Source organism: Phytophthora parasitica, assembly GCF_000247585.1.
Source record: "Phytophthora parasitica INRA-310 unplaced genomic scaffold supercont2.1, whole genome shotgun sequence".
NCBI classification, from domain to species: domain Eukaryota; phylum Oomycota; class Peronosporomycetes; order Peronosporales; family Peronosporaceae; genus Phytophthora; species Phytophthora nicotianae.
The window spans coordinates 2,731,016-2,753,752 of NW_008634126.1; the positions used below are offsets into that span (position 1 = coordinate 2,731,016).

General features: G+C 51.6%; 11 protein-coding genes across 11 annotated transcripts; 6 read left to right on the top strand and 5 right to left on the bottom strand.

Annotated features, from left to right (window-relative positions):
• Nucleotides 1-345: 345 nt before the first annotated feature.
• On the top strand, nucleotides 346-2,404 carry PPTG_00708 (hypothetical protein; the record flags this gene model as incomplete). The annotated part of the gene is made up of 6 exons (XM_008892166.1): nucleotides 346-495; nucleotides 667-741; nucleotides 813-909; nucleotides 987-1,910; nucleotides 1,981-2,175; nucleotides 2,247-2,404. 6 exons carry the CDS (start codon nucleotides 346-348, stop codon nucleotides 2,402-2,404), a joined length of 1,599 nt encoding a protein of 532 aa, XP_008890414.1.
• Nucleotides 2,405-2,816: 412 nt separating this feature from the next.
• PPTG_00709 (hypothetical protein) lies at nucleotides 2,817-4,476 on the top strand (the record flags this gene model as incomplete). The annotated part of the gene is made up of 6 exons (XM_008892167.1): nucleotides 2,817-3,245; nucleotides 3,309-3,390; nucleotides 3,459-3,547; nucleotides 3,615-3,655; nucleotides 3,742-3,843; nucleotides 3,924-4,476. 6 exons carry the CDS (start codon nucleotides 2,817-2,819, stop codon nucleotides 4,474-4,476), a joined length of 1,296 nt encoding a protein of 431 aa, XP_008890415.1.
• Nucleotides 4,477-4,663: 187 nt separating this feature from the next.
• PPTG_00710 (hypothetical protein) lies at nucleotides 4,664-5,635 on the top strand (the record flags this gene model as incomplete). The annotated part of the gene is made up of 4 exons (XM_008892168.1): nucleotides 4,664-4,963; nucleotides 5,033-5,197; nucleotides 5,265-5,369; nucleotides 5,433-5,635. 4 exons carry the CDS (start codon nucleotides 4,664-4,666, stop codon nucleotides 5,598-5,600), a joined length of 738 nt encoding a protein of 245 aa, XP_008890416.1. The 3' UTR covers nucleotides 5,601-5,635.
• Nucleotides 5,636-5,728: 93 nt separating this feature from the next.
• Nucleotides 5,729-6,607, top strand: PPTG_00711 (hypothetical protein; the record flags this gene model as incomplete). The annotated part of the gene is made up of 2 exons (XM_008892169.1): nucleotides 5,729-5,970; nucleotides 6,037-6,607. 2 exons carry the CDS (start codon nucleotides 5,729-5,731, stop codon nucleotides 6,605-6,607), a joined length of 813 nt encoding a protein of 270 aa, XP_008890417.1.
• A 59-nt stretch (nucleotides 6,608-6,666) lies between these two features.
• On the bottom strand, nucleotides 6,667-8,855 carry PPTG_00712 (hypothetical protein; the record flags this gene model as incomplete). The annotated part of the gene is made up of 2 exons (XM_008892170.1): nucleotides 6,667-8,748; nucleotides 8,813-8,855. The coding sequence occupies 2 exons, from the start codon at nucleotides 8,853-8,855 to the stop codon at nucleotides 6,701-6,703; spliced, it is 2,091 nt and encodes a 696-aa protein (XP_008890418.1). The 3' UTR covers nucleotides 6,667-6,700.
• Nucleotides 8,856-9,052: 197 nt separating this feature from the next.
• PPTG_00713 (protoporphyrinogen oxidase) lies at nucleotides 9,053-10,531 on the bottom strand (the record flags this gene model as incomplete). Its single annotated transcript, XM_008892171.1, has 1 exon — nucleotides 9,053-10,531. The coding sequence occupies one exon, from the start codon at nucleotides 10,529-10,531 to the stop codon at nucleotides 9,053-9,055; it is 1,479 nt and encodes a 492-aa protein (XP_008890419.1).
• An 81-nt stretch (nucleotides 10,532-10,612) lies between these two features.
• On the bottom strand, nucleotides 10,613-13,672 carry PPTG_00714 (hypothetical protein). Its single transcript, XM_008892172.1, has one exon. It carries the CDS (start codon nucleotides 13,358-13,360, stop codon nucleotides 10,685-10,687), a length of 2,676 nt encoding a protein of 891 aa, XP_008890420.1. The 5' UTR covers nucleotides 13,361-13,672; the 3' UTR covers nucleotides 10,613-10,684.
• On the bottom strand, nucleotides 13,667-17,409 carry PPTG_00715 (hypothetical protein). Its single transcript, XM_008892173.1, has 3 exons — nucleotides 16,572-17,409; nucleotides 16,414-16,503; nucleotides 13,667-16,347 (listed from the first exon to the last, which is right to left on the bottom strand). Exons 1-3 carry the CDS (start codon nucleotides 17,319-17,321, stop codon nucleotides 13,912-13,914), a joined length of 3,276 nt encoding a protein of 1,091 aa, XP_008890421.1. The 5' UTR covers nucleotides 17,322-17,409; the 3' UTR covers nucleotides 13,667-13,911.
• Nucleotides 17,410-17,503: 94 nt separating this feature from the next.
• PPTG_20782 (hypothetical protein) lies at nucleotides 17,504-18,424 on the top strand (the record flags this gene model as incomplete). Its single annotated transcript, XM_008892981.1, has 3 exons — nucleotides 17,504-17,532; nucleotides 17,615-17,987; nucleotides 18,056-18,424. The coding sequence occupies 3 exons, from the start codon at nucleotides 17,504-17,506 to the stop codon at nucleotides 18,422-18,424; spliced, it is 771 nt and encodes a 256-aa protein (XP_008891229.1).
• Nucleotides 18,425-18,471: 47 nt separating this feature from the next.
• PPTG_20783 (hypothetical protein) lies at nucleotides 18,472-20,579 on the top strand (the record flags this gene model as incomplete). Its single annotated transcript, XM_008892982.1, has 8 exons — nucleotides 18,472-18,502; nucleotides 18,596-19,260; nucleotides 19,323-19,496; nucleotides 19,553-19,611; nucleotides 19,697-19,835; nucleotides 19,892-20,011; nucleotides 20,087-20,356; nucleotides 20,421-20,579. 8 exons carry the CDS (start codon nucleotides 18,472-18,474, stop codon nucleotides 20,577-20,579), a joined length of 1,617 nt encoding a protein of 538 aa, XP_008891230.1.
• PPTG_00717 (hypothetical protein) lies at nucleotides 20,165-21,203 on the bottom strand. The gene is made up of 2 exons (XM_008892174.1): nucleotides 21,063-21,203; nucleotides 20,165-20,958 (listed from the first exon to the last, which is right to left on the bottom strand). The coding sequence occupies exons 1-2, from the start codon at nucleotides 21,165-21,167 to the stop codon at nucleotides 20,650-20,652; spliced, it is 414 nt and encodes a 137-aa protein (XP_008890422.1). The 5' UTR covers nucleotides 21,168-21,203; the 3' UTR covers nucleotides 20,165-20,649.
• Between the last annotated feature and the right edge of the window lie 1,534 nt (nucleotides 21,204-22,737).

Consider the following 22,737-nt stretch of genomic DNA (forward strand, 5'->3'; position numbering starts at 1 on the left):
CGCGCCGTTTGGCTGCAACTTGAAGGACCATCACTCCGAGATCTCGAATTGATTTGAATCAAAAATTTCAGTTTAACTTGAATTTCATAAGGTGAATCTGGCTAAAGCAGCTGTCATTTCAGTCCGTGGGAAAGTCATGCGAGGTTTTTTATCTGATACCATTAAACCTCTTGATATTTGTAAGGATCCTTTTTCTTTGCGGGATGTGGACCACACTCAGTGTTTTTATTGGCGGACAGTACCGCGAAGCCTTCGAGAAGGGGAAACAAGAAAAGAAGCAGCGCAGCTCCAAGCGCCAGCGTCCCGGCTCCGAGAGAGAAAGCAGATCCAACTACAGTAGCAAGCATGTCGTTCCCCGCAGGAAAAGCACCGGAGCGCAAGAACCTGTTTAAGAAGGGAATTGACGCGGATGAGTCGCGTCGCAGCCGAATGGAGACGACGGTGCAGATCCGCAAGACCATCAAGGAGGACCGCATGAACCAGCGTCGCCGCATGGTACTAAAATATGCAGCTGCAATAGGAAATAAGGAGCAAACGTGGATTGGATAGACATCAGTCTCCGCTGTTGGAATGCAGGCTGCAAGTCTAGAGTCGCGTCGTATCTTACAGTGTTGATTTGGAATGGGAGAGGAATGGGTGGCTCACTTTTTGTTATTGTTGGTGTAGGCACCGGCAGACAATGGAGCTGCGGCGACGGCCACTATGGGAGATGCCGCCGGCGAGATGACGCTGCAGCAGCGGGTAAGAGGAACTGGATACGCCTATACCTGGAGACTAGATACTGACCTTTGTGTGCTGTGGTTGCGTTGCAGCTATCGGAGCTTCCCGAGATGGTGGCTGGCGTGCAGTCGGGCGATGCGGCTGTACAGCTCGAGGCGGTAACCAAGTTCCGCAAGTTACTGTCCATTGGTGAGCTTGGGATATTGCCTGCACGTTAACGTACTGGAAGGAAGAAAGGGCTAACTCTTCTGATTAATTTCTTGCAGAGCGCAACCCGCCGATTAAGGAAGTGATTCAGACCGGCGTTGTCCCTATTTTCGTGCAATTCCTTCAGCGCGAAGACTTCCCGACTCTACAGTTCGAGGCCGCCTGGGCTTTGACTAATATTGCGTCGGGTACCTCTGCAGATACCGAGGTAGTGATCAGCCATGGCGCTGTGCCTATTTTCTGCCAGTTGCTGCTGTCCACGAACGATGATGTGCGCGAACAGGCTGTGTGGGCCCTTGGTAACATTGCCGGTGACTCGATCGAGTGCCGTGACATGGTTCTGCGTTGCGGTGCTCTGCGCCCTCTCATGCAGCAGCTGACGGAGAACTCCAAATCGACGATGCTTCGTAATGCTACGTGGACGCTGTCCAACTTCTGCCGTGGCAAGCCACAGCCGCAGTTCGACCTTGTGTCACCCGCACTCCCGACTCTCGGCCAGCTCATCTACACTCACGACGAGGAAGTGCTAACGGACGCATGCTGGGCTCTGTCGTACCTGTCGGATGGCTCGAACGAAAAGATTCAGGCAGTGATTGAGGCTGGTGTGTGCCGACGAATTGTGGAGCTGCTGATGCATCACTCTCCTTCCGTGCAGACGCCCGCACTGCGTACTGTCGGTAACATTGTGACGGGCGACGATCTGCAGACGCAGGTCATTATTAACCTGAATGCGCTGCCGTGCCTGCGTGCTCTTCTGGAGAGCCCCAAGAAGGGCATCCGGAAGGAGGCGTGCTGGACGTTGTCCAACATCACGGCCGGCAACCAGGAGCAGATCCAGTTCATTATTGAGGCCGACATTTTCCCGTCCCTGATCAACTTCTTGTCGACTGCTGAGTTCGACATCCGCAAGGAAGCCGCGTGGGCTGTGTCGAACGCCACTTCTGGTGGATCTGCGGAGCAGATCATGCACCTTGTGAGTCTTGGTAAGTTGAAAGGCTTTTCGATTGCCGAATTTTTCATAGTTGTTAATTCTGTTGATTCTGCTCTTCCCAGGGTGCATCAAGCCTCTGTGTGACCTGCTGGAAGTGAAGGACGCGAAGGTTGTGATTGTGGCTCTGGAGGGTCTCGAGAACATTCTGCGGGCGGGTGAGTCGCAGAAGACCAACGACATCAACGACGTTGCCACGATGATCGATGAGGCGGACGGTGTCACCAAGATTCAGGCGCTGCAGTACCACGCCAATGAAGGTGCGTTTGAGCTAGAGGTCGAGTACTGCTGAAATGGTTTGCCTTACTATTTGGTTTATTTGTATCGACAGACATCTACTTGAAGTCCATGAAGATCGTGGAGCAATACTTCAATGGCGAGGAGGATGCGGAGGATAGCCTAGCGCCTGACACGGATGCAAACGCACAGCAGTTCCAGTTCGGCACAACCTCGGACCAGCCCACCATGTTCCAGTTTGGCCAGAACTGATTCAGGCAACCAGGAAAACGATGAGGTAGAGAGTAATGGAAGGCGGACTCGATAAACCATTGGACGGACGCTGTTGAACACCCCAGGGAGATAGTACTCGTGCAAAATTAATTTCCCTGTTTGCTTTTTTTTTAGTCGTGTGGCCTCCTCATCGTTTCAACTTGCGAGGACTTTGAAGATGTGCTGATGCCTGTCGGAATGTTTTCTGCACAAGATGAATATCAGAGTGTACACGTACCAGCTACTGTGTGCGAACGGATGAAATCACGGCAAGTTGTAGATGTAGATTTAGCGGAATTTCTGCAACTAGAATTTTAGAATGTAAATTTGGAAATTCAGATAAGAAGTACTTTTTTTTAATCTGAACTTCCAAATTTTGAATCAACTAAAAGCCGCCCAAACCAACCGGAGGATGTCGGACGAGCAGGCGCGCACCACCATGGAACCCCCGAGTCTGGAGCTAAAGCAGCTGGGCCGCGAGACCAAAAATCTCAAGCATAAGCACAAGAGCAAGCGCACCAGCAAGTGTGACGCGAACAAGAGTGGGGAGCTCAAACGATCGCCATCATCCGCGGCGTCCCCCGGCCGCCACCACGTCCACTCCAAGCGCAACTCCAAGGCCAATCGCGAGGATGCACTGCGAGAACTGCTGGCGGGAAAGATCGCGGAGATTGAAGTGGGCGGCGATGAGAATCTTGAGGCTCCTATTGACCTCTCGGGAATCTACCAGGACGAGACACTTGCGATGAGGCTGAAGAATCAAGCGGAAGCTCTGAAACAGAAGGCAGACATGCCTGCAGAGGAGAAGGTGACAGAGCTCGTCAATAGTATCACGCAGGCGGTATGTTATGACTATATAGAGGTGATGGCTGTGAAGCTGTGAGGCTGACGGGAGTTATGACAGAGCGAGCAGCTGGAGCTGATGCAAAAGAAGATCAGCGAGCTGAACGCCAAGTGCATCCTCCTGAAGCAGCGCAAGAGTGCAGGTGTGTATATGTTCCTTTGCATTGCTGAGTTGTTTCATGTGTTTTACTAGCGTCTGTGCTTGCTACAGTGAGCACCGAGCTGGTCAAGACGAACACGTCCAAAGTCAAGCTGGAGCAGCTCTGTCGTGAGCTGCAGAAGCAGAATAAACTCATTGTAGTATGTGGATCTTAGTCACTAGTTGTTTGCAGTTTTTTTCACGATAACATTTATCTGCTTCATACAGAGTGAGAGCCGTCGTATCGCTGACGAAGAGGACCAGAAGAGGTACGCTATGGATGGGATTTTGATAATATCTTGCTGTATTTGAGCTTTATTTCAATTCAAAATAATTTCTATTTGTTAAATTGCAGGCGCGAACTGTCAGCACAGTTTCAAAAAACGATCGAAGATGTGAGTGCCAAGATGGACAAACAGGGCCAGGACTACGTGGCTTCGTTGAAAGAGAACGAAAAGTACGTTGTGTTATGAACTATTACCAACGAATCGTACCTAAGTATTTCTAACTTATTTATTTGTCTGCATTAATACGCAGCCTTCAGCAAAAACTGAAGACATTTCTGGAGCAGTACACGGTGCGCGAAGAACACTTCCAGCGTCAACTAGAAGCCAAGGACCTAACTGTCCAGCTTGCAGAGACGAAGCTGCAACACCAGGTGGAGCTCACCACTCGCGAGGCGGAGAAGGTGAAAATCACCCTTGACAAGGCGAAAGAGTTCTCGGATCGCGAGATGGAGCTGCAAGCGCAACTCAACTCGTACTCTGAGAAGTTCGATGTGGTGCAGGAAACACTGACGAAGAGCAATCAGATGTTCACCACCTTCCGTGAAGAGATGGACAAGATGGCAAAAACGACCAAGAAGCTAGAGAAGGAAAACCTTGCGCTTAGAACAAAGTGCGCTGCGTACGACAGCGGTGCGATTGCTTCTATTCAAGAGAAGGTAGCATCTGCTGAGGAGACGCTTAAGCTACAAGAGAAGGTCAAGAAGCTCGAGAGTCTGTGTCGCCATCTTCAAGCCGAGCGCAATAGCATTCGACAAGCCCAGCAAGTTCAAACTACTGGCGCTGCTGCTACCGAGTCAGCTTGAGCTAGTGCATCTCCGGTAATGTGAAGCACTGATCAGACCAAATATAGTGGATCGATCCAAGACTTGTTGACGGTAATAGATCACTGCATCTCGTGTCCTAACGTCGTGTATATTTTCGACCCTATGCCCAAATCTGCTTTGTGTTGTGCAGGGGTGACGTGGAGACAGCATCGGTGAGCCAGCGACAATGAAGTTCGCTGTAGATAGCGGGAAGAATACTGGTGTTTCTTCGCTCACAACTGGAACTTTGCACGCGAAAAAGCGCATTGGTGGTAAGGATACTCCTATGAGTTATTCTTTTGAAGAGCGAGTATTTGGTCCGGGTGATACAGCCCCCCACAAGGCTGCAGCGAAGCTGGAGATGGTGGAAACACTTCGATCGCGCATTCTTTCATCGGAGAAGCCACAATGGGATCAATCAACTTCGAGCTGGGAAAACATGCAGATGACTGGCAAGTGCTACAAGCGCACCAACGTCAACGCTGAGGTGCGCTAGCTGTTCGTGTTGCTTGCATGATCTGTGCGTCACACTAATCTGTGTATTTGACGTTTGTAGCGAAATCCTGCGCACATGTTTAATTACAACTACCGAGCCGAGAAGCTGCCAAAGAAGAACCCGACACATAAACCTAAATCAAACCGCTTCAACACAGGTATCCTGGAAGTGGCTCTAAAGGACGAATACGTCGGTGAAGCATTCGGGGACAAACGCGTGATGAAAGTAAGTTCGCCATTTGCTGCAATACCGTAGTCATTCGGGGTCATGATGGATTACAATGATACTCCAGGGAATCGCTAAGTGCACAGAGGAGCTGCCTAACCACCCAGACTTGCGCGACGCTAGACCTTGGAACCAGTCAGTCGAACTGACAAGGGAACTTCGGAAGGAACACGTAAGTGGACTGGTGTGATGTCATACGACTAAAAAATTGCTAAGTCGATTATGTTTGATGCAGTTTGTAGCATTGGAAGCAGCGCGACTCACCAACAGCGAGAAATGGCGACACAAGGTCGGGGCAAAGGATACTTACAAAAACCCAGAGCAGTTATCGAAAGAGCTGTCAGCGCACAAGCGCCGGGAGAAGCAGGAACTCATAGCTGCAAAAACGAACCAGCGTCACTAGGATACACCTTAATGCTAGAACTCGTAGTCTACAAGCAAGACCTATTAGTGTTGACGTTGCCGTGAACGGACGCGGACGGTTGCTAGCCGACACATTTCCTCACTAGTACTAAAAGCATTCTATCCAAGATGGCGGCACCGACTCCTCCTGAATCGCTTGTGCAGTATGGTGAGCCAATCTTTACGGGCGAGACGCTCGATCCACCAAAGAAGGTCCTGGGTGTTGCCAACTCCGGATCTTCCTCGAATTCCATCACGGCAGCAACTGTCGTGGCAGCAGCAAATGAATCCGCTGGATCCACTTCCAATGGCAAAGGCTCCGATGGAGTTGCACGGGTCGAAGATATCCTAAATGCCATTTTACCACCTCAGTACGGTACCATTGATCTAAAGGATAGCCAATAACTGTGTTAACCTCTCGGTTTTGCTGCTTGCAGGATGTGGTCGGAGGAGAATTCGGGTTTCTGGCTTCGATACGCGTCGAGTGTGCCCTCGACTCGCTTCGATGTGCTGAAGTTGCAGGAAGCTCTTGACGCCAAATTACTACAGCGACAAGCTCGCGAAAGTGGCATTTGTCCTGTTCGAGAGGATCTGTACTGCCAAGCTTTCGACGAATTGATCCGTGAGGTGACACTCAACTGTCCGGAGCGAGGATTACTGTTATTGCGAGTTCGAGATGAACTCCGACTCACGACGGATGCTTACAAGACGCTCTACGACTCAAGTCTGACCTTTGGGGTCCGGAAACAACTACAGGCTGAAGATGGCATGGGAGGTCTCGCAGAGCAGATTGCCAGTCTTCAGCGTGACAAAGAGGAGGGCGAGAGCAAAGTGGCTGAGCTCACCAACAAACTCGAGGTCATCGAGAAGCGAGCAGCCGAACGCAAAGCCCTGCAAGAGAAGAAGTTTAAAGAAGAGCTGGACTTCCTCAAGTATCAAGGACAACATCTTGATGCTTTCCTCAAGTCTGCTGGAGGTGGCACTGGTGTTTCTGCCGGTGCCAAATGAGCACAAGATGTAAGAGCATCAACCAAAATTAACACACAATGCGAACAAAAGGTATTGTTAAAGCACTTGTGGATGCAGATGTATTCATTCAGCTTACGCTGCATGTTCAGTACCGCTAGTATGAGTAGGATGGCTCATATTTGCAGCCATTTCAGTGAGAAGTGCGTGAGCTGCAGTCACATATTTCTTCTGCTCTAGTGTGACTTGGCGGCGTACATGCTGCCGCTGAACATGCGGCAGTAAGAAGCTTGCAACAAGTTCGCGTACTACGGTCTCGTCACTGTCCATTTCATCTTCAAGCTGCAGCACAATTCCGTCTACGCCAGCACTGCGAATATGCAGCTCGTTCAGAGCTTGGGCATGGGATTGCTCCAGTGCAATCTCTTCCAATATATCGTTCACGAAGTCGCGAGAAGTTTCCTGATGTACCTGCATCACACGTCGGAACACCTCGTCTTCACGCTCACGCAACAGATCTTCAGCTTGCCGTCGTCCTCCTTCCTCAACTTCACGGACACGTCGCTCTTCAGTCGCCTTGATCACGAACGCCCGCATCTTGGCCATCTCACGCGATCGAGAGAGCTCTTTTGACAAAAAGTCGAGCATTTCAGAGACCACTTCACCCTCCACGCGTGTCTTCGCTGCGTTGGCCACACGGTCGATCGCCTCAGTGCCGGATCCTTGGAAGAGAGCAAACGCATTGCGACGTTGCAATGCCAGTTGTTCGTCAGCTGCACGCAGCTCATCAATAAGCTCTGTACGTCTCTCTTTGCCTTCGAACATCATGTTTTGAACAGCACGACCACGTAACAATTTCTGTAGTAAACGCACTGCGTCCTCCACGTCGTTCTCCTGTGCGTCAGCGACGTGAGCAAGTGCGTAGTCCGGGGTGGGTGGACGCACAAGTTGCTGCTGTCTCTGGCTGGCCCGTCGTGACAGGGGACTGCTAACGTTCTGGTGAGCTTTGCGAGTTGAGCCGCCAGCTTCGTTCTGTTCTTTGTTCTTGTTGATGATAGACTCCATCTTGAGAAGGTGAGCTTCAATAGCCGCTTGCTTCCTTTCCTTAGCAGTACGACCGCTCTTCTCACGGGGCGTGTACTTGCCCGCTGCAGGTTGTACCATGCGTGCAGGTAGAGCACTCTCAAGTTCTCGTAAGGCATCCAGCTGTAGGAACTGAGTCTTCCCGATGCCGGATTCACGAACTTCGATCTTTCCAGCCTTGCCATCTCGAGTGATAGGAGCATACACTTGGGAACCGAAGTTGGCATATTCTGCAATGATATCACGTCCACGCTCTGGTTTTGAGGCTCCGAATCCACGCTCGTGCTGTCTTTGAGCTCTTTTCTTGGTCAATTTCCTCAGTGCTGCCACTCGCTCCTGTTGAATAGCCTCTAGCGCGTTTTCCTTCTCATGAAGCACTCGCTGACGAAGCGCTTCGAGTCGCTGTTCCGAAAGGAAGGCGTTTTCCTTCTCACGCTCTGCAAGTGCTTGTTCAAGTAGAGCTACACGTTGATCATGGAACGCGTCGATCTCAGCTTCGCGATATACCCATTCACGGGTCTCCTGGGCTTCCAACATTGCCTTACGCAGCAGGAAGCTGGCTTCGTCAGTCATTGGCGGTAAAGAGGCCTCGAAAGCGCGGTTCTTGCGGTTCCGTTCGATGAGTTCCAGCTCAGCCTGACCAATCGGGAGCTGTCCACGAGCATGGTTTAGCCCCACGAGCGTTGCTATCTCGGGTGTTATACCAGTTGCAGTCTTCTGGATAGTGTAGTCAGGTGTGTAGGGATCTGTCTGCGCCTCCGAGTCGCGATAAACGGTTTGGATGCCCACCGACCGCGTGGCTCCTTCGAGCACTTCAGCTGCGACGTGGGGAGACGTCGATGCTTTTGCATCTCGATGTTGGACTGGGAGTGTGGGTACAACGTACACAGGAGCTAGCAACACTTCTGGCGGCTCAGCTTGTAGATGCGGCAACACTGGTCTTCGATGAAACTTGACACGTTCACTTCCGCTAATGAGATGGCTGCCCTCTGTTGGATTCTGGTTGTTGATGATGCTGCTTGTGCTTACTGGTTTGGAAGATGCTCGGTAGACGCCTTTGCGGAAAGAGCCACCCGAGTTGGAGATTGTGTACACCGTGTCTGTAGACGACGCAAACGAGTTAGCTGCAACATGACAGACATACAAGCATGGCGACAAGCCTACCATAGACAGGATCAAGTGCCCGGGATGGCACTGTCCGCGACATTATGCTGGAGTGCGAGGCAGTCTACAGTTCTCAATATTGATCGATTGATAATCCTCAACGCCAAAACCGTTATAGTGAGGAGGCGTTCCGTGTAAATAGCATTCGACCACAATGACCCACAACGACAGCAGCCTGTACATTATTCATCGCAGTGGACAATCCTCAAATGTGCATGTGCACCAACCTACTTCGTTATTCTAAGAGGAGATACTCTTTGCAAACTTGAGTGCCAGTTGCTTGGAATGAGTCACACAATCGGCCAGTCCAATGCCGTAGAAGCTGTTACCACCCAGGAACAGACCCGGTGTGTTGCGAGCAGCCTGCTTCTCAATACGTTGCAGCGTCTGACCGAAGCCCACGTGGTATTGAGGGATTCCGTTCGTGATGGCCAGAGCACGCACGTAGTCGGGCTTCTGAGAGATACCGAGGTGTCGCTTCAAGGCCTCCAGAGCGTGGCGCTCCAGTTCTCCTTTGGGCAATGACGCCACCTCACGGAAGTGCGCGCCGCCACTCATGACGCTCAGACGCGTCTGCATATTGCTCTTATTCTGCACAGGGAAAGTATTGGAGTCAAACACTACACCAAGAACCTTCTCACGCTCTGAAGTGGGGATCAGATACCCGAAGCCGTCGGTTGTCAACACCTCCTCGTTGTATCCGACGTGCACCATTCCCATGTCCACGAACTGGATCTCATTCAGTGCCTCAGCTAAGCCAGGTGCCGTATCCTTCACTACCGGGGACAAATAGCAAGCAGGGATCGTAGAAAATACGTGTGAGGCTCTAATAGGCTCCAGGATCTCACCGGATGTAGGGTCCTTGCTCTCCACGACAAAACGTGGTCCCTTAGACGACGCGTTATTGTGTCCATGAACCTCGAGTCTCGTCACCTTCGTATTAAGTTGCAGATCTGCCATCGGGTCATCATTGATAGTGTCTGCCAGTGCACTGATCAGTGTACCCATACCGTCAGTGAAGCTGACACTGACGGACTTCTCGTGCTTCTTGACGAACGCCGATTTGTTCGTGCCATCCAGTAGTGTGTCCTCACCCTTGGAGCCACCTAAGAGCATGCCTTTCACCACAGAGCCGTGCTTCTTCTCCAAATCCACCAGCATGGGGAAACACGAGCGTATTGAGAGCTTCCTGATGTCGCCACCGAAGATGCCCGAAGCCATGGGGTCCAGTAGTCGCTCGGCCACCAACGGACTGAACCTCCTGGATATAAACTTGTATATTGATTCGTCCTCCGTTGTCCCTGGCTTGACAGACAGTTCGTGCAACGCCGCACGCGCTACGGCCATCGACAATGGCCAACGCAGTGCCTCTAAGAGCGTTGTCGGTACCTTCTCCACCTTGCCATCCCGCAGAATGTAGCGCGCCTGAGCTGCGGGGTCTACAGCCTGCATCTGATCCTGCAACTTCAACTGCTCCACAAGTCGCAACATCTCGGCTCCATTGCGCGACGGGCGGAAGCCTCTGGGTCCTTCTTCGAACAGAAAATCGTCACGCTTGGCTGTCTGCACCCAACCGCCTGGCGTGGCGCTGGCGTCAAGCACGCGGATGCGCGTGGCGTCGGCCACAATCTTAGGCAATGCCTGACGCAGGAAATAGGCCAGCGTGAGTCCGGAGATGCCGCCGCCCAGGACAACCACCTCGCGAGCTGTAGCCGCCATCGTCGTCACTACGATCAATTTGTGGCAGATTTGAACTGTGCCTGGTTGGTAGAAATGCAGCGGTTCAACATGGACATGAAACGCCGCTGATTGGTTAGTAATGCATTTTATATTGGCCAATTGTAGCTAAGTTGAAGTGGTTGAAGTGTAGCTTTACGGGCTGGTAGGCTGCTGAACCTTCTTGCCTTTGAAGAGCCCACCGAGCGCACTGAGACCACCCGCCGCCGGCTTGGCACCGTCGCCGCCAGCAAGACCCTCGCTTTCCGCCTTCTGCTGCTTGGCACGGCGCTCCAGCTCCTGCAGCCTCGCCTCCAGCTGGTCGTATGTGCCCTTGGCGACTCCGCGCAAACGCTTCTGCAGGATAATAGCCGAGATGATTAGTGGCAATAGGAATAGGCTCAGGAACAGCGCGCAAAGCGAGATGGCCAGCGTCGTGCCCAGAACATTGTTGCAGAGCGCCTCGTTAATGGCGTCGAACGAAAGATTCGTCCATGCGCAGTCGCCTGAGCAACGCGCCTGCTCCACAGCTGTCAGCAGGTTGCGCACAGCTCCGTCATCCCCAAGCATCTTCGACAATGGACCAGATTGTAGAGCTGTGATCTTTGTAAAGTAATTGGTGGCAAACTCGTTGATAGAGACCGTGTAGTTCCACTGGTCCGGGAACGTTTTGCCCGTATCGCCCAATAGAACCTCGCGCATCTCGTCCAGCATCGTGCTTGCCTTGTCGAAGGCTAGTAAGTACTCGTAGGCCTCGTAGAAGGCGAGCTGACAAGAGGCTTGCAAAGTAGTCTTGGCTGTTGTGTCGGACTCGCACAGACCCGTCATGTAACACACTGGCAACTCGTCGTTGGTCTTGTTGGTACAGCCATAGGAGGTAGCCACTTCATTGTATGCCAGCCAAGGCGTCAAGACGTTCTCTTGAGTGAACTTCACGGCCGGTTTCTTCTTGGCAGCCTCTGCTGCTGTAGAAAGCTTGGACACAAGGCTCCTCGCCTTCGTCGAGTTAAAGCTAAAGTCTGTGAGATCAAAGTTGGAGACGATCTCGCCGTACGTCGAGATGATAGTCGGCAGACTCGTCGTGTCTGCTCCCTGGAGAACCTTGTATTCATCTTCTACGTTGCACGAGAATGACAGCGGAGTGTCAAGACCCAGCGGTTTTAGAATATTGCTGCCGTTGAAACAGGCATTAGTCATTGACGCCATCTGTGTCGATGCGTACGGGGACATGTCCTGGTGCAGCAACTTCATGTATTCGCACGAATCATACCACACGGCACCGACAGCGAGGAGAGATGCCGACAGGACGAAGCTCAGCACACACACTAGCACACCCAGGGACCAGCTGACATGCAGCAAGTGTACCCACTTGGTCGCCTTGGTGGTGCATGCGTTCTTGACGATGGCAATGATGCCCACAATCGACGCGATCATTCCGAACAAAAAGACGCAAACCACAAGCGCACTGCGGGAGAAGGACAAGTCGTTGAACGTGGTGGTGAGTACGTCCACGATGTCCATGGAGCTGTTAGTTGTTGCACCCAAGGCCGTCATATCACGTACTGCCGTGCGCAACGTTGTATTGAGAGCACTGCCGTTGGTCACAAACGAGCTTTGCAACAAGCTGACTGTATCTCCAACCACATCACTACTAGCAGAGATAGCAGCAGCAGTGTTGTTGACAAAGAATGTCACTGGAGAGCCGCACACTCTGTCAGGACATGCCAAGCAGAACGTCTCGCTTGTCTCGGGATCGCAGGTCAGCGTCGGGAATGCTCCGTGGTTGTAATAAATGCTTCCGAAGTCCGCAATCATCTTTCTAAGTGTAGCGCCGTCCGTAACAATCCAGTCGGAGTTCTTGAGCTGAGTGTTCACCGCCTTTGACGCAACAGTAAGCTCGATAGTGGCGTTGTTCAGCGGAATGAGCAGGTTGGACACGAAGATGTTTGCGTTCTCTAGAGTGGCCTTCAACGAGTACAGCACATCTTCGACACCATCCGATATGTTGGTGTTTAGTGCTGCTGTGACGACCATACAGATGAAGACTGCCAGTGAGCACACTAGGAAGGTGAGTGTCGGAATAATGATATCGCAGCGAGTATATCCTTTCTCGTTGGGCTCGCGTCCACCACAGCGGTTGAAGACGCAACGAAGCACTACGAAGCCAATGCAGCCCAACGCCGTGAGTACACCCATGACTGTGCCGGGGGCCACGAAAGGCGCCAATGAGCTAGGATAACCCGTTGACATCCACTTGGTTGCAGTAGTAACATCTGCATCAGTGAAAAGCTGGCGACGAGCTTCCGACCCGCCAGGTACAACGTCGTCCCACTTGCAATTGCTCCGACGCTCGCATTTCCCTTTGCTGTTGCATGAGTCGACGTCAAGCATGACAACACACTTGCCGTTGATGTCGCGCACTGCATCGCTGCTTGAGGGGTCAACGCAGCGCTCCAGTTCAGCTTCCGAAGAGGATTTCACGCAGATATAAGTGGAAAAACTCGCCAACGACTGCTTGTACCAGTTGTCGCTCTTCTTGCGCATTCCAGACATAGCAGTATTGCCAGCTACGGCACTCAACTTGAGGGCACTCTGTCGTGCTGTTTTGTAGGCGACAGCGGCATTGTTCTCATCAGCGTTGATCTGTGCAGATGTCATTCCCGTTGGCGAGACGTAGTTGGTGTTCTTTGCCGTGCGCATTGGGCAAGTGGCTTGCCACACCTGATCCGCTTCGGCCGAGCACGTCGTTGGCCACGTGGTTGTAGTCCCAAGCACCGGACTCCATCCCATGGTCGAGCCCAGGAGCAATACGAGCCCCTCTCGATAGCGCATGCTGGCAGTCGCTTGGTCTCGGTCACTGCTTCCTCCCGCACTTGCTCAAGCGGAATCGAGAATGAGCTGCTACCATTAAAACGGACGAGCCGCTATTCCCGGTCATGCAAGCGGACAAGATGCATCAACGGAGATAGAATAGGTTTCCATCTAAAAATCGCCTTCGATACATGGGAGGTGCTTGATAATTATAGTGCTGAGCTGTAGCTTCGCAGATGCATTGACAATGACGCTCTGTAGCCCTTGCGATCCTGCACAGGCGCCACGCTAACGTTGGAATTTAGAACTATTCTAATCTGGAATTTCGACGATTAGAATAGTCCAAAATTAGCAAAGTCTAACATAGTGGTGCAACCCATTCATGAACACCAACACAACGGCAGCAGCTCAACCCACTCACGACCTGCAGTACATTTCGTCGTCGTCTCCGATTCACTTAGGATGGAAACCGAGAGGTGGCCTGTTTGTTCCTATGACTGCTGGTACTGTCCAGTCCAGCCTGTTCCTACCACGCGACTAACTCACTAGCTCGTCACTGCTTACTGCATCACTTAGCTCCCCACGGAGTAGTTCAGCAGCGACGGATCAATCTTTTGGCCCTTCGAGCGGCGTTTACCCCGCTTGTTCGACGACCCCGTCTCGGACGCACGCTGTTGGGCGTCCAGGTGGCCCGGCGACTTCTTGCCGCTGTGTTGGGTCTTCTTACGCTGGATAAACTCCGTGGCGAAAGCGGACACACGGGGCGTCGATCCCAAATACGCCGCAAGATACTCGCGGACCTCACCAGGGTCCTCTACTGTGGCGCAGTATTCCAGCAACGTCACATCCGCGTTGCTGTCAATAGTTTTCAGTTGCTTCAGAGCCCACGTCATGAACTCCGACGACACATTCTTTGAGCCGAAAGCATTCGAAGTGCCCACTTGAGCACTGGTGGATGTAGACTCCTTCTGTGCTGCTCCAAAGTTCCAAAATGATGCGTCGCTCTCGGTCTTCGGCGGCGAAGGTTTCGCGGCTCCATTGGCAGCACGAATTTGCTGACGGCTCTTTAGCACGGACGCCGGAACAGGACCCAATACTGACCGGGATGGCTTGGGGATGGCTGCTGCAGCGACCTTGTTGCCCGCCACGATATTCATCCAGTGCGAGTTGGTCGGTGTATTCTCACTGGCTTTAGCCCGCTCCTGTGCCAGACGCTCCTCTTCAGCCAAAATATCGCGCATTGACTTGGAGGCGCTGCTTTTCGTCACTACAGCAGGTGTGCCCCACGGACTTGCTGCTGGTGCTGCAGGAGCAGGAGCTGGTGCGGCCTTGGTTGTCGGGACTTGAGCGGGGGGCGATGGTGCAGGGGGCGAAGGAGCGTTCGGTGCCACAGCCGTCGAGTCTACGCCCAGCATCATCTTGAGTTGTGCTCCCATTTGCGCGAGATTTGCGTTGTCGCCCTTGTCAGCACTCATCTTGTTGAGCATTTCACGCTGCTCCTCCTGTTGAATATCCTTGAGCGACTTCGAGTTATCAGTCGACGCCTTAGTAGCCCATGCATTGGTCTCAGTCTTGACACTCTTGCCATTCTTTTTAGACTGACTCGCAACCGTCTCCTTCTCAGCCTTCCGTTCCTTCTGAGGCGATTTGATAGGAGATGCGGCCTTGAGTTGTTCTTGCTGCATATCGGTCTGGTCGTCTTTTTTGCGAACTTCGTTGGCAACACGACGTTTCTCCTCGTTCTGAATGTCGAACAGTGTTGGTGACGGACGGTCCGGGGACTTTGGTCTAGCTCCCCACGCATCAACCACGGGGGCGGCAGCTGGGCTCTTCGGTGCAGGAGGCTCAGTAGATTCCGGCGCCACTGGACTCAACGGCCGTGCTGACTGCAATTCGCCCACAGCGCTTGCTGGGTTTTCTAAACCAGACATTTCCGGAGCTGCATTCGGCCAGAATGCCTGGTCACGTCTCTGTACTTCATCATTCAGGAACATTGAGCCTTGAGGTTGAGTATTCTGTATGTTCAGCTGGTGTTGAGTGCGGTAGTCGGACTGGAATTGAATCTGCATACCGTCCGATCTGAAGTTGTCGTTTGTTCCCATGTTGGCGTCTTGGTTCCCTCCAAATATGCCTAATGCGCTCATAATACCTTCGCGCTGGCTACGCTGCCACGAACTTTGTTGCAGTAGCATTTGCTGTTGGTGTTGTTGCTGCTGACGCTGCTGCTCTTGTTGATGTTGCAGCATCTGCTGCTGCTGATACACTTGCGTTTGCTGCTGTTGACGGGCGATTTCAAGACGTTGCATCTCCATTCGAATCTTCTCTTCCTGGTTCAGCTGCATCATCCGCTGCTGTTGTTGTTGTCTCTGAAGCTCCATCATTTGCTGTTGTTGCTGCTGCTGTTGGCGCTGTTGTTCACGCTGCATTTCCAATAGACGCTGCTGCTCATTCTGACGAGGATCAACGTGCATTCCTCCAATATCACTCATACGCGACGGTGGGGCAGCGAAAGGCATTTGTCCGTGGACGAATTGGTTCGCCAAGGGAGTGAAAATTCCCTCGCGACCGAAACGAATCGGTAGATGAGGCTTAAAGTACCCAGCCTCGAACCATTCCCGCATCTCTGCTGTTTTAAACGGACCCTGCTGTAATCCCTGCGGGTCCAGATAAAACCATTCGTCCTCCACTTCCAGTCGTAGCGACGATAAGCCGCCGAAACCTTCATCCACCGGCATTTGAGACAGAGAGAAGCTACTCTTCTCCTCAAGCACAAGCTGTTCGCCTGCAGGCTCCAGCGCATCGAACAGATGGCTCCCACTAGACTGACGACCCAGCAGATTCGACTCGCGATCTTCCAATGGATCATTAGCTGTGCTAGAATTGAGCTGCTCATCAGGAGCAGGATCATCCCATTGTACTTCTTCGTTATCACTGTCATCAAATTGTCCAGCAGCCGCAGCATCCTCTAGTTTCTTGTCGAAAGCATCCAAATCGTCCTTAATCTCGTCCTAATAAACCAACATGTCATCAGTTATCCGAGTGCACCAGGTTTCTGACGCTGGCTTGAGCCTTACCGGATCGATCTTCGGTCCCTGGAGCTCCTCTCGCATCGCATCCATCTCTCGTCGGAATTTCTCCGCCGCCTCCGCCATACTTGACAGGTCCTGCATTCCACATAACAATAACATCAGCCATCCAGCCGTCTAGATATCATCGTTCCATAAGTCGATACCATTTCATTGCTATCCGCTCCTGGCTCCAGAACATCATCCCATACATCGTCTCCGTGCGATCCTTCCGTGATCTTGGCACCACGCTCCCACGTCGAGTCTCTTTCGTTGTGTCGCTGTTCATCTCTCTGCTTGGCTCCCTCCGTGTCGTCCCCTCGAGATCCTCGTTCCTGTTGTCCACGTGTGCCCTGTTGGCCTCCAGACGGTGCGTTGCCACGACCGCGTCCACGGCCACGATTGCGGTTGAGTGACCACTGCTTGTAGATCTCCTCGTAGTCGAAGGGAAGCGTGCTGACGGGTGGTAGACTGTGTTCCGAGGCTACTGTGGTCTCGGGAGGGAATTTGGGCGCCTCGGTGGTTGTGAAATGCAGCGCCAGTAGCTCTTCCTTAGTGTATCGCAGCACTTTACTCTTGCGGCGCTCTCCCCGGTGATCATCGCTCTGTCCGCCTCCTGTGGCCGCGTCTTTAAAGGACGTGGGGCCGCCCGAGGACGCCGACACGAAACCCTCGCCATCCTTGGACCATTGCGGACGGTAGGCGGATCCCTCGGACTCAGTACGGCCACGGCCTTTCATGGCAAACATCGTACGCGGCCGCAGCGAGATGTTACTATTGCTGCTACTGCTGGCGCCGTTGCTGGCCGTAGGGGGTTTCTTGTTGGCTGTGTCACCGAGGGCAGCAGGCTGCTGTTGCTTCTTGCGGTGCTTGGTGGTTATGGTGACAAAGTCGTCGTCATTACTAGGGCTGCTCATGGCGGCGGCCGGCGATAAGGTGCTCGGTGGCTGTTGCTCTTGGTGTTGGTGGTTGCTCCTTCTTTGGGTGTGGGGGAGCGGTGCTGCTGTGGCCTTCAATTAGATACGATTTTTTTAGGGAAAGATTTGATCCAGTTTGTGATTAATGTTTTATGCTTTTGTGACCGGATCATCAATAAGCAATGAGCTCTGAGGGGCTGCGGAACTGGCGGTGCGTTGTCTGCCAACTTCATGTGCTGACGTATGTGTGCGATATTGCTTGATTGATATTCGCGTGCGTGTGTTGATTGCAGCGGCGAGATCATCCAGTCCAAAGCGACGACGACCGCTAGCTCTGAGAGTGTTGCGAACAAAGGATCTTCGCCTGCTCACGGATCTAAGTCGGACCCGTCCTCGCCTCCTTCGGATGATCGACATCCGGCTCAAAAGAAGGTGCTTCGCAAGGACGAGTTCGGTCGCGATGTAGAAGTTGTAGTCGACGAAAAGAGTCGCAAGAGATCCAAGGTCGAGCGGAAAGAGGACAGGAAGAAGGAGCGGAAACACAAGCACAAACACAAAAAGAAGCACAAACACCATCGAGACAAGAGTAGTGATAGGTCGAGATCGTCGAGCCCTCGGGGTCGGCTTGTTGGCACGCCGCCGCCGGCAGATCCGTTCCGTCCACAGGTACGCTTGGTTGGAGTGCATTAATGTCGTGCAAGACGCTGACTGCTGTTGATGCGTATTCCTGGTAGCTGGACGAAGATCGAGGCAGACGTCTACACCGCCGCACCCATCACAGAAATCGGACCCGAAGCCGTAGCATACCCAGGAAGGGTTATTCGCGCCGCCACAGCCGAAGCCGAAGCCGTGGAGACGACAGTCCCACTCGTTGGAGCTCCTCCCGAAGTCGTAGCAGGAGTCGAGGGCGGCACCGTAGTCCGAGTTCTCCACCTTCTAGATCGCATCACAGGCATTCATTGGCCTCAGTGGAGCGCAAATGGACTCACAACGCTTTCGACGATCGCAGTCCAAGTCCACCCCGACGAGTTGATCCACTCTATCGACCGGAACCTGAAACTTGGGTTTCACGAGCAGGAGGCGTGTACTTACCTCGCAAATAGCATCACTATACCGGGAAACGTCGTATCACGTTTTATCTGGTTGACAAATGAGCACGCTTCTCCATGACTGGGATGAAGGTGTGTAAGCACAACTATTGCTCGTGGTCGGCTTGGAATGATACGATCATCCTCATATCTTTTGCTCACGCATCCACTGACTTCTGTTTATAGGCTCTAAAAGTAAACGCAAGAAGCTCCTCGAATGGTTTTGCAGCAATTTTGATCCTACACAGAATGGTGGTGGACAGCTCGAGAGCGAATACGGCGCAGACATCGCTCTCTTTCTGCCACGTCTCCTGTCGTGGATGCATAAAACAGTAGCAAGCGCCATGTGCACCAGCAACGATACCTGCAATGCCACGAGTAAGCCAGGAAAAGTAAAGTGTTTTGCGCTGACGGAGCAAGTGGCTTGCCTTCACGTTGTCTTCGGGTCAGCAAACGCGCACGAATACTATCGAGAGTTCCAACATGCTGACGGTCTTCAGTTGGTGTTGAAAATTGTGGCCATCTACGGGACTGCCCCTCATTCCCAAACACCTCTTGTGTCGGTCACCGACCGAGAAACGTTGTTTCGCATCATCCTGCGGATCTCCAAGATGAGTCGGCAATGCAAGGAGGACATTAGTTGTCTTGATGGCGAACTAGCTGTGATTCGCGGGGTTTTGGCTAGTGGTGAGATTAATGATTGGAAAGCGGAGTCGCGTGTGTGGACTCTTTGTCGCGAGATCCTTCTTGAGCAGCTCGTAGGCAACCCTAACAGTCTGGACCGAGCTCACGAGGCAGTTGCATTCATGCTAAGGCACTCTGAAGTTCGTCTTCGACTCTTTGGAGCACAGGTGAAGTGGCGTCTTCTTGAATTTACTAGAAGAAATCGTACTAACTAGGAACATCGATTCAGGTTCTTCGTGAGTTAATCTCCGAAAAATCATTTTCCTTTGACCCCGAGTATCGACGACGGAAGGAGTACGATCTTGTACCTCTTTGTCTGTCCCTTCTCGAGTCGGCCGATGTCTACCTTCAGCATGAGAGCCTCGAACTTCTCCACGCTCTACTGCAATCGAAACATTTACAGGTTTGTCATGGCGTGTGTACGTTTGGATGCAATCTTACTGATCAGTGGTGCAACAGGAGACTATTTGTGAGAAGCTCGTTCGCCTGGTTGGAGACAGTGCCAAGGCACTGGATGCGTATGTCAATCCGTCAGTGAATTGATGTTCACTTCCAACACATTTTGCTCACGATTGTGCGTCGGAATGTTTACTTGTATTCCAGCAAAGTTGAGGAGCGATTCGCCTTAATCGAAGATACCACAGAGCATGAGACCTATGCCCACCTCCGATCAGCGTTCACTGCGGCTTCCCAAGCCGTTAACACGCTAATGAACTCGAACCGTAACATGCTACCGATTCTGGTACGTCGGGCACTCTAAACACCAGTCCGTGGCACTAACTGCAACTACTTGGGCAGGTGGATCGATATGATCTCCTGACTCCTCTAGCATTTGTGCTCGCTGTTGAGCGACCTCACTCACTAAAATGGCACGCCGCTGCGATTAGTATCCAATTCATTATTTCGCACTACTACCCGGTAAAAAAACCACTTGACTGTTTTGTGTATACCTTCGTACTAATCGACGTATTGTGTGTTTGTGCGCTATCCTAGGGAGCGGCTCCTTTAATTGGTGAGTTATTCGAGGTTTCAGTAGACGAACTTCTCGAATGGAAAGACAAACGAGGGGATGATGGCACGATGCTCGCTGAGTTTCTATTAGGCGATGAAGATCATCGAAGTCACCTTGCTCTCCTATTTTACCAGCGCCAATGGTATCGCCCATTATTTCCGAGAAAACAGTTCGAGCAAGCGGATTCTGATCGCATTCTCAATGACATTGAGCAAAATGTCGAGACAGCAGCACGCGACTACGTTCCTGAGGTGTGATTAGCGGTAGTGTTCTCATTGAATCCGTCTAACGAACTCTTTTTTTATTCTGTACTAGCTGCAAGTCCAAACACGAGTAGGAGAGAACTCCGACGAGACGGAGGAAATGGACATCCTGGAGGCGCAGCGTGAGCACCACTTGCGCGTCCAATTACAGAAGCATTTCGCTAAGTTCCGCCACATACCGACAGCAGTAACGACCACCAGCAGCAACTAGAAAAAGAGTTTGCAATCTACTTGATGTGAAATTAATACTGCGAGGCCTCCAGGTCCCAGCCGAGAGCTCGTTAGCTCTCCTCGGGCGTGTAATGGTCCTCGAGGAAGCGCGATAATGTCTGCAGCTGCTCGGACACTACTTTGACCTTCTCACGGCAGATCTCCATGTCCTTTTCGGCACCGTAGGTGCTACGTGCAAAGGTGCGGTAGTCTGAGACCAAGTGGATGTGGTTGGCCAACTCGGTGTGGATCTCCTTGACTAGCTGTAGAAACTCGGTACATGTCGAGTTGAAGGCCAGCGATGAGCTTTCCTCAGACGCCACACGTGGCGCCATGAGCGACATGGCTGTGGCTGCCGTACGCAACGCCGTCACCAGTTTCTAGTGCCAGCAACAAATGGATAAGTCTGAAACTGTAATTCTTTAAGTGCCGCAAAAAAAAATTGGCGGTTGGTAATCACGCAACCATGCGCACATGCACGCACCTTCTCGACGGCGTCAAGCGCCTGCAGCACCGCCACATGCCGCGAGCTGGACCACGGGTCGCTCACCTCCGAGAAGTGCACGCGACTATCACCTTCACCCTCCATGCCTCAGTGAAAAATGGGGATAACGTTCCCTCTCAATAATGACATTTGAACTTTCCCCTTTTAGGTACTATTTAGAACGTAGCCGTTCTAAAATAACGGATTTCACCGAATAGTGCCCAGGTTTCTAATATTTTGAGCCCCCCTCACAAGTCATCAACTTGAAAGGGGGGGTCCAATTCCGGAAAGGCCTTTCCTAAAAAATATTAGAATAGTTTGCAGCTCGACTTTGATCGATACATTCACGTAAACTTTGTATACTAAGTCCATGCCACCACTTGCGGGCCGTGCCAGCATCCCTATCTCATCTAATAGCTTAAAAGTGCTTCACAGCTCTCGTTAAAACCTTGAACGTAAGTTCACATTGCTCCTGAATAAACTAGCAAGACCGGGGTATAATATGTGAAGGGCTATTTCATTGAACCAAAAAAAACGCGAATATGTGCAGGGTTTCTATTCAGTTAAATTCGGTACTTCTAAAATACTTAACATAAGTGCATGAACTGTGGCCACAACAGAGGTGGCGATATCGATTACAACGATGACATCGTTTTCGCTATTGGAGGACACTTCTGCGTGTTATTTTAATACTTAAAATAATACTTCACAAGTACAAGCTTACTGTAGAGCTCAGATCAATCGCCAGTAGGTTTTATAAATAGGCAAAGTCGTACATGCAGGTGGTTCATTTATATTTTTGTTTTAGGCAAGTGTTGGCAAACTAATTTTTTAAATCGCCGCTCCCCTACAGATATCCTCAAGTTCCCTATGCCACGCTTCGTGTCTGAATGCTTCGCCTTGTTGCACTGTTGACTCACGTGGAACGCACCCGCCATCCGCAGCTGAAGCAACTTCTCGTGCAACGTCAATCAGGTCACCAATTCAGATGTATTAGTCGTTGGAGCCTCTGCATTGCAGGTATAGTAACGAGGCAGAGGGCTGACGCAATGATTGCGAGTGTTTCAACCCTCAACTCCCCGCCGATTGAGGCGGCGCCACTGAAATAACCATAAGAATGATATGTAACTAACTTGTCGCGCGTTGCCCCCATCGGGCCAGTGGTAGAAGAGTACCCTGTGAGAGAATATATTAAGCGTTAGTAGTCCCATTGCTAGCCTTGGACTTGTGGTGGTGTGGCACCGAATGCCTGCGGCGCTACGACGTGTGCGATGCATCGCTCACGTCGTTTCGTGTTTCAATCAATTAGGGGTAGATTGACATAAAAAGGCTTATAAATATTTATTTACGGCGTTATTTGTGGAATTAGTATGTTGAGTTAATATTAATGTCATGTTTACACATATTTTCACAGAAAGACACAAGACATCGTCTCGCGTCTTCATGCACATAAGGCTTCTATAGAAAATGAATAGTTAAAACAAAATAGAAGGCCACCTTTCCTCATGTTCGCGTTGAACATTAAATTTTCCATCAACTAAGCAAGCTACCACAGGTAGTTGAAGCTATTAAAGTCGTTGCAGGGCTCGTGTCGATCTTCGAAATACAGTTGTACGAACTTTTTCGAGAATTTCAGCTGTGCGTTTGTGTGCTCTGAAACAGAACTGCATGCTGT